This window comes from Aythya ferina (assembly GCF_964211825.1).
Source record: "Aythya ferina genome assembly, chromosome: Z".
Lineage (NCBI taxonomy): Eukaryota > Metazoa > Chordata > Aves > Anseriformes > Anatidae > Aythya > Aythya ferina.
Genome location: NC_140299.1, coordinates 4,046,203 through 4,058,493, shown reverse-complemented (window position 1 = coordinate 4,058,493; position 12,291 = coordinate 4,046,203). Strand labels below are relative to the sequence as shown.

Here is a 12,291-nt window from a genome sequence, read left to right as displayed (position 1 = left end):
TATATATATATATATATATATATATATAACAATAACAGCAAAACCATGTCTGGTCAATGCCTATCTTGTCCTAAGGCTTGTCTAGGATCTAAGCATTCCTCATAGTCTGGGAAGCAAAACCTTCAGATTTTTGTTAAAGTGCTCTAAATTTCCCTCTGTCATTGTGACTAGCAAGCAGGATTGAATATTTTACATCCTCTACACAAGAAAAAGTTAAGGACAATTAAAAATGCAATTAAAGGTAAAGAAACCCTCAGGGACCTTTGTGTTGTTTTGTCCGGGTTTGGTGATATTATTAAGAAATGAGTCAAGGCAAGCACATTCCCAATTTTCCCCCCTGTTCAGGGGGAAATTGTATTTTGCAGAGGGTGTAATTTGTGAGTGGTTATTTCAGATGAGGATGGATGGCATCTCTGATCTGTTTCTGTCAGTGAGGAAGTGGGACCTGAGTCCATTGCATGGGGACAACCTCAACCCTCTGTGTTGAGCCTGCCACAAAACAGTGCACACCAGCAGAACTCAGAGATATTACCAGCATTGCAATTTGCTGGACACGTCCCCACACCCAGGGATGTATGTATCTGAGCTGTGTATTTGAGCTGAAAGCACAGGGGAGCATTGGGTTCAGGGTCCAGAGCCTGTTCCCGGCTCTGCTGCTGCCCAGCTCCAACCAATGGCAAAGCTGTACCTCTTCCCCAATCTGCACGAATGAGATAGTGGTATCAGTCTCGCAGGGGGTGCTAAGTAGCTTAGTTCATTAATGTTTACAAAGTGTTTCTAGATCCTCAGATGGAAGGTTCTATAAACAAGCAAAATATTACTAATTGCCAGCTTACACTGATGAGTAAAGGGAAAACAAGGATGGCTGGGGAAAGGAGTAGGTGAAATTTGTGATGAGACCCATCAGTCTTGAGGCTTTAAGTTAGAGTTTAGCCATCTGACTTCCCATTATCCTCCTCTTAAAAAATCTCCAGTCATTTCTATTGGTGCAATATTTGACCTTCAGTTTACTTTGGGGAAAATCAAGGCACGTCTGAGTCTGAGAACCAGGCCTCCTATGCTAAAGAATAAATCATACGCCTAATTTGGGTGACCTTTCCTGAATGTACACCATGAGGTTGCACTGATGTAAATGGAATGAATCCTGATTTGCAGAACTAGAATTCAATTCAGGGTTTACACCAAAATACATCAGAAAAACAAATTTGCATTTCTTTACAGCTGAGAAGCACACCATGATACTAATGTACTAATGTTCAGAGCATTTCAGAGCATATGGGTAGGGGTTTTTTGTTTATGTGGTTTGGTTTCATGGTTTTTGTCCTCTTCATTCAGCTCTGGCTGGGAACAAGAGACTGCCTTATTCAGTCCTTTCCACTTTCTGAGTTTTCTTCAATCCTACAGCAGTGTTGTGATCGGGTTCCCAGTTAACTTTTTATTGGCATTTTGGGAGGCATCAGGAATCAAAATAAGTTGTGTAACTTCAGTTGTATGTATTTATATATTTTGTTATTTGTATACATTTTTCTGTAAAGCTTGATACTGTAGGACCAAGATCTGTATTAGGTTACTTTAGAAATTAATCAGGGACACAGAAAAAGAGATCCTTATTTAGTGCTCTTCACTCTTTAAAATACACCACCTTTTATTTTTTCTCAAATCACAGTGTTAAAAAAGGGAAATAAATAGTAGCGGGTAGCCATTTCCCACTCATCCTCCAAAGGGTGAAATCCTCATCTGGTATAAATTGGCGTAGCTCTATTCAAATCAGGGCAATGCCATTAATTTGCTCCAGCTGAGGCTCCAGCCCTAGAATGCCAGCAAGGGGAGTGAGTTTTGCACAGGATGGTTTTTCAGGCTGGGTGGAAGGTTTTGCTGTGTAACTTAGCTATGTGTCTAGGCTCAGTGCTGTGGGAAACTGTCTATTTGACATCTGCGGCATATGCAGCAAATGCTTTGGCAGTTAGAGTTAATGCCTTTTGAATTTGCAGGTTGTTTACTTTCAGCTTGAACGTGGATTTGCTTTCAGCCTCAATGGGAAATCTAACATAAGAAGTAATAGGACCAGCCATCTGTCCAAAAGGGTATGAGAATTCCTGTTTTTGAAAACCAATAGTGGAGATCAGGGACAAGTTCACCATGTGTGTAATCTCTGGCAAATTATTGGTATGCTCCTTAGATTTGCAACCTGGGACCCAATCCCTTGGGAGCAGAGTGAGGAAGGGCAGGTTTAGGAGATCAGACCTGTAAAATGAACATGGTCAGCATCCCTTTCCAGTGGTCGCTTCTACAAACAAGCACTGTTACAGCCCTTTCTTCCTCTGCTCTGATTTACAGCCCATTTTGGCGCATAAACCATGCACCTGCAGAGCGGTCTGCTCAATCGTCGCTGAAGCCTGGGATCTCATGGGAGCAGTAAACAGCACAAGTGAATGGGAACCCCGATCCCTCGCCAACGTTTCCTGCAAGGAAATATCAATCTCTGTGTTAGTAACAGGCAGAAAAAAGGGTAATGACCAGACAGATTGGGTCGCTTTTTCAAAAAAGCTCAGGGCCGGATTTCTCAACTCTTGAGAGGGTCCAGATTTTTTTACTTTCTTTCCTTCAAGCCAAAAGTTAAATCCATCCCTTCCTCCCACCAGCTAAACTAAGAAGCAAAAGAGGAGCCAAGCTTTGACAAAAAATGATCAGCATCCTCCTGCTCTTAGCAGGACATGATGCATGGATTTTGCAAAGACCTCAGCACTCAGCGTGCAACAGAGCTGCTCCCGATACACAAAAACAGGGACTTGGGCCTCTCCTATCTCTCTTGGTTGCCCACAAGAAGTGCTGAAACTGCAGTGAGAAGATACTCAGATGGTATGCCCTGTGCTGAATGGAAGGCCAAGCTCCTCTTTTGGAAGGCTGAGTGGTATAAACTGGTGGTCACATCTTCTCTGACTTTGTCCATCCTTCTGCTGATGTGGATTGTTATTCCAGTTTGTACCATCTAAAGACCCTAGTCTTGGTCTCCAAACAACTTGGCTGAAAACCATGGCTTGAGTAATTAATAAATAATAGTAAAGGCAGAAAAAATAGAAGACTACAAGAAACCATTTAGCAAGAATATCACCTGGTCTCCAGTAGACAAAACATTCATTCCTTGCTATACATACAGCGAATGGGTGTGCTTTTATCCTTCCCAGGGTGAATAGTCCATGGACACAGGATAGCTGGCAACATACTTAAAAGCACATTGGCCTGATTCTGATCTGCCTTACACATTGAGCAACATTACTTGAGATACCCTGATGTAAATCCAGCCAAAGATTAAAACCAGCCCTACAACAACCAGAGGCATTAAGCAAAACATACGTCTTTCATCCCAACAGCACCATCCTTGGGCTATTTTACCTCAATTACACTCTGATTTAAGAAAACTGGAGAGCACCATATCATGTTCAAACTGTTTTCTTTCTTCTTTCTCTGTCAAATTACAACCACTGCAGATCTGATGAGTTTCAAGATTGGTTGGGGAAATAAGACTCCCTTCAAAGTCCTTATTTTGTTTATTGATTCAATAGTATTTACTGACTAATAGCCACCCAAAGGCTAACAGGCTCATTTGAATTGGGAGTGTTGAGATCTTGCATGTTATCTGTGGCCAGAATAGCCAGCTTACAAATAAGTGCTCTACTTCAGGGAAACCAAGGCTTGTAGTTCTCTCTTAGGGAAGCCAGATCATTTTATTGCCAGTTTTCAGGCAGTTTTCTATTCTCTTAAAGTTTTCCATGGAATCACAGGATCATTTTTCCTTATTTCCCTCATTTGTGTGCAGTCATGAGAACCAGGATGGCTTGAAATTAAATAAGCGCAGTTCAACCAAAGTCAAAGACTTTGTGGTTTTCAGTTTTGCTTGGAACCAGAAGCAGAAGAGCCAAAACACTGCATAAAAGAAGGAGGAGGAAAAAAAAATGTTTTCATGGTATTTTTGGCATGAGCAACTGCTCTGAGAGATACTGGAAATCATGCAAGAAGGATCTGTTCTTAAGACATTTCCAGTCCTGCTCCGAAGATTGAGGGCTTTAGATAAGCATGTGCATGTGAGGATCCTTATCCAAAACAAACCACCAAACCTTCTGTAGTTCGCCCATCACTAACAGCAATTTCCCTCCGTGCATGTCTCCCTGTGCGCTTGTGCACACACAAAAGTTCTTCAAGGCATCCTAAAAGTGGATGCTTTTCCTTGCCTGTAACATTTTAATTGCCTCTCCAGCAAGATCTTTGTCTTGGCAGGAGAAAGAAAAAGAAGAAAGCAATGAAGTGCCCTGTGCTGTCCAAAAGATTTCCTGTCCTCAACCTAACAGCGCACGTTGGCGTCGCTTTCTTCCCCTTGTCCTTTGTCTCATCTTCTCTGCATTTTGCAGGATTTTTTTTTCTCTCTTTCTTCTCAGCCTGGAAAAACCAACACCCCCCTCCCTGGCAGCATGGGTGACAGAGGCAGAGAAATCAGCACAGTGTCAGCAAGAGTTTAGCCCCGCAGCTGGGACCTGAACTTTCTGCAGTGGAGCACAGCGCTGGGTCACTGCACTAAAGCAAGCCAGATTGATACAAAGTGCTTGCTCACTCTGGGAAGGAAAGCATTAGAAGCCAGTTGATAAAAATGCTTAAGCACCATCTATTGTGAGGTTACAGCAGCAGTGGCCCCCAGCTTATCCTGGAAAAGATCACCACAGAGTGTATGTTTACTGCCTTAACCCCCAAAGTGACATGGTGTTTGGATGCTGTCTCTGCACGGGGTGTGTAACATAGGTCAGTGTAGATTTTAGAGCTGTTGAAACCAGAGATGGAGTGTGTGGACTTGACATGTTGCATGCCGTGTGAAGTTTTCAGCTCTGAAGACCTGAATGATCACGTCTGCCAATAGTTAATGTGCCTAGAAAGAGGATGCTAAAATATTCTTTCCCACTCCGGTTTGCAGCTGAGAACTTGTTAGTCTGTAATATCTTTTATTTATAGTGCCTTTCCACTCAAAGGATTGGAAAGTGCGACTCTATCTGGGAGTCCCTTCAACAAGCTGCAGATACCTCCAGGCAAGGATCTTCTCTATAGTGGCCTCTGACTGAGGTCCCAGGGTCTCCTTCACCATGGAGGCACATGAGGGATTCATCTGCCTTGCCAGACACCAGCACTGGATCCTCAGTGCTGGAAGGAAGGGCAGACACCCACCCTAATCCTGAGGAACAGCAGAGAGAAAATCATCTGGTGAGCTTGCTGGCAGGGGATTTGAATTGATGATGGCTCTGTTTGGAAGCAGATGTTGGGATGAGCCATTGCCGGTGCTGGGTGAGATCCTTGTGCAAAAGGCCTCAGATAGCGAAGCCACAGCTCAAAGGAAGGCATCTGGTGGCCTTGTCTGGGTAGCGCTCCATCCAACCCAGTGAGCACCAACCATGCTGGAGAAAGCTCCAACATGCGGCCCACTGCAGAGGACAGGTACCAGTGGTGGAGATGCTCCTCTGGGCATGGGGACAGGCTCTAAGTATGCACCTACATGTGTCCCTTAAAGAATGAGGCACAGCGAGGTGCCTGCTTGTTTTTCATCCTCTCCAGTGCCTGCTCCTCGGCTGTTCCCCATGCATCTGGCAGCAGCTGACGGCTCAGCTCCTCTGTGTGGCTCCTGGCAGTGACAGGGTGCCACCAGCCCTCTGCTTTCCTGCTGCATCAGATGTGCAGGCCAGGGAAGCAAAAGTCAGACCAACTGACGGGTTTATGATTCCAGCCTGCGATTTCTGCTTCATCCACCGCCAGGCAAGATTTTGCCAAGATACATATTAGGCAGCTGCTCCGGACACTGCTGTTTTGTCTGTACCACCCCGAGCATGCTGTCTGTCTGTCTGTCTGTCTCCAAGACCCCGCTTTCGAGCCGGTTCCTCTGCTGTTCCCCCGGATGGCCAGAACGTGATCAAGGAGAAACAGCCAGATGCTCCTCTGCACCTCCCGAAGGACTCAGTGCCATGGGGAGTGGAGGCATCAGGGCTGGGATGCAGCTCATGCCCATCTGTCACGCAACCTTCCTCCTGTCCCAGCTTCCACAGACCCGCCTCTGATGTGCCCCGGTGGACAAGGGAGCCCAGCCAGGCTCATCAAAAGCCCCCCAACATCACTGACTGCTCACGGGGCCATACTCTGCCCCGGGTCTCCAGCCTGGCCTGCAGTTTGATGCGTTCCTGCCATTGCTTTTGCTGTGCTGAAATCCTCAGTGCATCTTCTCCCCTCCCTTCAGCACCAGTAACACTATTACTGTGATTTTCTCCCTAAACCTCTCGTTCCTCCAGGCACCAGACGAGGTGTCCTTTACACCATGTTATCGTCATCATGAGCACATCAGTGTTTCAAATTCTGGTTTAACTGGAGTCATGTTGCTGGCTGAAAGTTTTCTCTGCTGGGTCCTTTCCCATGGGGAAAACATATTTTTCTCCCCTCACCAAACCTCCCCCATGGAGAGGGGCTGGCACTTTCTCATTCTGGCGTGTGTGAGGGTTGTTCTGCCTGCTTTCAAGGCATCTCGCCCTCCCTCCTTCTTCCTCGGAGAAGAGCATACATATGTTGTGTGTACATATGGGGTTTTCTCCCCCCTCCCTCTCGGTGCATTGAGCGTTGCATCATGTTTCACTCCCGTTGCCGCTCCTTCCACACGTGCTGCTTCAGATTTGTGGGTGGGAGCGGGCGGGAGCCCCTCCTGTGGGCACGCTAAGAAGGAAAAAGGATTAAAAAAATAAAAATAAAGATAAATAAATAAATATTTGGGAGGAGGGGGTTTAAGAGCAGAGAAAAACAAATCGAAGCTGGTGCCAGGCTGGAACCAGCAGCTGGCTACCAGCACAGCAGGCTGGGAAGAAGTTGGTGGAAGAGCTCTGTGCCATGTTTGGGTTGCTTAAAAAAATACACCCTCCCTCCCTCGCTATGCCACTTCTGTTTCTCACCCGCCCCACGAGCACGAGGAGGGATTTGGCTGCCAAAGGCAGGCTTGCAGGAAGTTTGTATTTAAAGCGATGTCGAGGGATGCAGACAGAGAATGTCCACTGATGTGCACGTGGGTGTGCACGCGAGAGCCCAGGGTCCCCCCGGCTCACAGGCACCCGGGGGGGCTGGGGGAGCTCAAAGGAGCTTCTGTTGCAGCTGTGAAGAGATGCCAGGGCATTGGCAAGCATGGCACAATTTTTTTTATTATTATTATTTTTTATTTTTTTCCAGTGGAAGAGGTGGGAGGGGTGGAGGAGAAAGGAGGGGGGGTGGAAGGTTGCAACGCTTGGCTGGAAAAATTTAGATGAGCACAAAGGAGAGAGTGATGAAAAGGGGTGGCAGGAGGGGGGAAGGAGGCTAAAAACAGGCTACTATGGAAAGGGGTTTTGGTTTGTTGAGTGGGGTGGTTGGGAGCAGGCTGGGGACGCGGGGCAATGCCAGGGGTGCCTGGGGAGGCAGGCAGCAGCAGAGCGGAGCGCCTTGTTTTCGTCCTTTCTCTCCTCCTCCCTCCGCTGGGCGCTTGGAGGAGAAGAAAAGACAAAAAGCTGAACCGGTGCCAAGAAGGAGCTGCAGCGACTCGAAACCGGCGCTCTGTGCCGCACTAATATTTCCAAGCAGGGCTGCTCTCGAGAGCAGCAAAACGTGCCGGGAATGAGAATGGCTGTGGCGCGGGGCCGCCAGCCAGCTTCAGGAGCCTTCTCCCTCCTCCTTTGCCTTTTAAACGCGACTCTCTTCCTTCCCAGTCTACCCTCAGCAGGGTTTAGGGATCCTTGTTCTTGGCTTTGCACAGGTCTAGGTAGAGCAATGGGGTGGCAGGGAGCTGGGCAGCCCCCTGCACCCCCAGCAGCACTGCCCCTGGGCAAAGCATGGCAAGCACTGGGCAGAAATGCTGGTTCCCCACCAGCACCATTTCCAGCCTGGGTGTGTGCATTATCAAGCTCTCGAGAAAAGGATTATAAGTGAGTAACCGAGAACGAGGAATACATCCCCCCCTGCCCACCTCTCCTGCAATCCCTACATAGAGGGATTTTTAATTTTCATATATTTTTCCTAGCAAGGAAGAGAAGACCTGATTCCCTGGGAGTTTTCTGATTGTTTTCCCATTGCCACTCCTTCCCCTCCTCCTCACTGTCCTCCTCCTCTCGCAGTACCCATAAGGCTGCTCTCGCTGCTCTGTATCATGATGCAAGGTTACTTGTAGGACACGCTAAGCTCTGCAAGGTGCAGTGTCGCCTGCCTCACTGCTCCCCGGTGCTTCTCATTTGGTGAGGGATGAGGCAGCTTCCAGGATGCCTGGTGCAGGTGCCTGGCTCTGCTGGGCCCCTGCTTCATGCCATTCAGGGGTTTCTGCTGCAAAAAACCCTTTCTACAAGTCTGCCTGGGCAGAAAAAATAATAGTGATAATCATACGGGGCTGAAACTTTGACAGCAATTTGTAAGGTTGGTTGATTCACCTGGAGTTTTGCTGTCACTTTTGTCTAAAGAAAACCTTTTGCCCTCTGGCTCCCCTCTTCCCTTTATTCACAAGCTAGGGAAAGGTACATGCAAATAGTTTTTTGTTGTTGTTGTTTTTTTGGGGCACAGCTTTTTGATATATTTTTTAACCATTTTAAAATTGTTAACAGCACAAGCATTCTTGCAGAAGCCTAGTACTTGAAACTGAACACAAAGATCTGTCCCCCCACCACACATTTCTTTCTGGCTCATGCTGGGATTTGGATCTGATGTTTCAGGTTGACTTTGCAGAAATTGGAGACTAGGGAAAGACAAACTCCTACCTTCGGGTTTGAAAACAGGTCTAGGTCCTGTTTTACCAGCAGCTGCATCACTGACACAGCCAGCAGGTCAAGTTCAAGGAGTGTTTTCCAAAGCAGGGGCAGCAGCTCATTAGCTTGCACGTCTCAGGAGCTTGGGGGTGGTTACCTTGGCCCAGTTCATGGTCCCAGGTGTGGTATGATCCCCAAGACCCCTTCCTCACCTGAAAATCCTACCCTAGTACATATCCAAACCACTTCAAACCTCACATTTGTTTTTGGACATGTACGCCTGGTTTTGGAACACCTGATTCTGCTCAGGTAATGCCTTTTGGAAACAGTGTGATAAATAGAGTGGAACTCATTGTGACTTAAATGTGTTATCCAGCCCTCTGTCCTCATCCTCCTCTTCTCCAGGCTCAGTCCCAAACTAACATTGCTAGGATAGGCACTTTTTCCTGGGGTAACACTTACCAGCATTGTAGGGAGGATGTCTACAGTAATGGGTTTCTCTCCATTCCGCCTCCCAGCTGTGCTTTGACCTTGGCTGACATGGTTGCTGCAGCCTGATTTGGTTTTGAGCAAAGGAGATGCCTCTTTGACACAAGTGAGGGGTTTGCAGTGCTTGGCCAAGAAGCATTGGAGTGGGTGAAAAAAATGTGGCAAAAGTCAGTATGCCTTCCATCAGATTCCATCTGGTCTTAGTGAAAAAGTACGTATATAAAAATACATGTCTGGGTATGCAGACATGGGCTTGCTGCTTGCTTTTCCGTTATCTCTTCAGACTCAGTGAGATGAGCCATATAGTCAAGCTACCATCCTCACCCAGGGCACATACCATGCAGATCTTGACTGAAATTCCCTTCCTGATGGTTTTGGCTGGTGCTGCTCCTTTTCCTGTGGGCACAGCCCCCTCTTTTTAACCTGAGATCACTCACCTTGTGAAGCCAACCTGCAAAAGCAAATGGCAGGAGTGGGGATTAAAGCCCACATGAAATTGAGCAAAGGAGACCCTGGCAGCTTTCCTAAGCCTCATGCACCTGCACAAAGCATGGGTCATGCTTCTAGATGTGCACCAGCTTGTATTTCCTACTCAGTTACACCTCTTAACAAATAACTCCACTTAACAAATAACAATTACTTAATGGATTTATAGACAGGATCTCAAATGTATGGACAAAAAGTTAATGTAGACCAACAGCATCCACACTCACGGAGTAGCATTGTATTGTGTGTCATTTGGGAACAAATATTTGAGGACAGCAAGTGAAGAAACCTCCCTAAAGCTTTATATTTCAGAGCAGAGATCTCTTCTATTTCTTCAGTGTCTTGGCAGTGCTCTGGAGTAAGGGAACTTTTGTAAGGGAGCCTGTCCATCTTGGGGCAGAAATGTTTCTCCTCCCAAATGGTCCAGGTATACCATCTGGCCATAACCTCCCACTTAGCATTGCAATGCATTGACAATGCAACTTTATGTCTTTGTCTTTATTCCTCCCTGTATCAGAGGTGTCTCTGGATCTATTTCCCTGATTCATGATATCTCATGAGTCACCAGTTGCTTACTTCAAACCTCTTTTCCCTTTAACACTCTATACTGAAACCTTGCTTGCTTGGAGTTGTTATGAGATGACTTTCACCTGGAAGGGTTAATCCAGAGGACTCTTCCAAGGCTGTCTTGCACCCCTTCTCCCCACACCTTCCCCATTCCCAGTCTTTTTTCTTTTTTTTTGGACCGGTAGCCTCGCATTTCTGTAATCTAAATGTGCAAATGCTTTGCAGTCACGGTCCAGTAGCTGGGTTAATCTCAGACCCCTAGAGTGGCAGATGGCTGATTTGCTGCTGATTCCAGTTACAGAGAATTGTGCCACCTATTATCTTTGCACAGGCTGCCGCTTAAAAGGATGCCTTGGGCAAAATCAGTGAAAAGCAAAGCAAAGCAAACGCTCTCTGATCTGCATTACCACAGGTGAAAATGTGAAATATTTCACCTTCATGTGAAGAGCTTGAGAGGTGGACAAAGGGGGTGAGGAGGTGCGAGGGGGAGAAGGGAAGATCTCATTTTTGTACCAGAAGCGTGGAAGCACAGGACAGAGTGGGTTTGCTACAGTCATGATGCTGAATCACAACCACTTACCCTGTTTTAAATGGTTTTACAATGTGGTAATCCTTGGCTTTGGCTCCCTGCTTTAACTCTTAAACAAAGCAGATGGGTTGGCATCATGGGACACTGTCCTGCTCTTCCCATGCCTCCCCAAATTCGTCTGTCCGTGGCTCTACTCCCAGCCATCATGGCTTGGGATGCACCCCGTGGCTGCCAGGCAGAACCTAGATGGCCCCATGTTGCCACTGTATTTGCCTGGGCCAGTCAGAAGAGAAACCTGCCCATCTGCATGAGTTAAGGAGAAGCCTGGGGGACCTTCCAAAACTGAGCAGGGATGAGGCAACTGGGGGTGAACCCCGGGACAGTGTGCTCAGGGGGTGGTGGGCACGTAGAAAGATGTAATGAATTGGAAAAGAGCAAAACTTTGGATACTTGTGACCATTTTCCTCACAGTCATGCCCACAATGAAGATTCTTTCTTTTCTCTTTGTTCTGGGAAACACCACAGAGCCAGATGAAGAATTTGGGAAGAGAGTGTGGGTTCCCTGTGCAGAGTCCAGTGACGAAATCTGTGAACAAGGTAAGAACAAGGGGTTGTGGCTGCGAAGGGTTTTGTTGCTTCCTTTTTCCCTTCCAAACCCGTTATTGAAGTGTTAGATGTGAAACGTAGGATGTGTGCGGCACAGGAACTGATATTCCAAGTGCTAAGTGAAAGAGCCTAAAAAGATCAAGCTAAATAGGGCTTCTTTTTAATGCATGCCATTATGATGGTTTGGGTTTTAGAACAGTTTGTATTGTATCCAAATGATCTATGTGTGAATAATTGTTACCAACCTCCTGACACCAGGACCTAATTAGGAAGTAAGAGCCTTAAATAGGCCATTTGCGTAGTGAGCTTCCATATGTCTCCTTGCGCAATTTATTTGCTTCACTCCATTGAGATATAATGAGAATGAAACTCCTCGAACTGCCTTTGACTCTGAGGCTCTCCTCTTCATCTCCTCTGCAGTTAGAGCCCACTATTAAAAAGATAATATCTATTTCCCTTTGTTCAGAAAGAAAAAGCAGCTGTACTGCTACCCTTATTCCAGATCATCCAAGTTTTCATATTTCCCATTTTCCAATGGAAATAGAAACAGCCAACCAACCTGCACACACATTTTTCATAGCCTGTGAAAAATGTAAAGCTGTCAGAGGAAGCACAAGGAAGGTTAGGACAGGCCGATCTCGAAGGCATACTATCCACTGTAACTAGGGCTCCTGAAAACCTGCTGAGGGCTGATGTCCTTGTTTCTCAGCTGATGTACAGGTCCCATTTAAAGAGCTCTAAGCTGTGTCTGGATTTCTTCTTTCTAGAATGTTAGCAAAGGGGAAAGGTTGGTTCAAGGATGCTGGAGTTTTGTCCTAGTTTTGAATATTTAGCTCAGTCTGG

General features: G+C 46.5%; 1 protein-coding gene and 1 long non-coding RNA gene across 5 annotated transcripts in view; both read left to right on the top strand.

Annotated features, from left to right (window-relative positions):
• The window catches only part of SETBP1 (SET binding protein 1), a 269,874-nt gene that overhangs the window by 117,610 nt on the left and 139,973 nt on the right, over nt 1-12,291 (top strand). For all 4 annotated transcript variants that reach the window (XM_084503657.1, XM_084503655.1, XM_084503656.1 and 1 more), the window contains one exon: nt 11,368-11,439. In XM_084503657.1, coding sequence (XP_084359783.1) covers nt 11,368-11,439 — 72 coding nt within the window. The remainder of the gene's footprint in view (nt 1-11,367; nt 11,440-12,291) is intronic.
• Nucleotides 1,816-3,335, top strand: LOC311426876. Its single transcript, XR_014687091.1, has 2 exons — nt 1,816-2,084; nt 2,338-3,335. It is a non-coding gene; the product is annotated as an uncharacterized lncRNA (long non-coding RNA).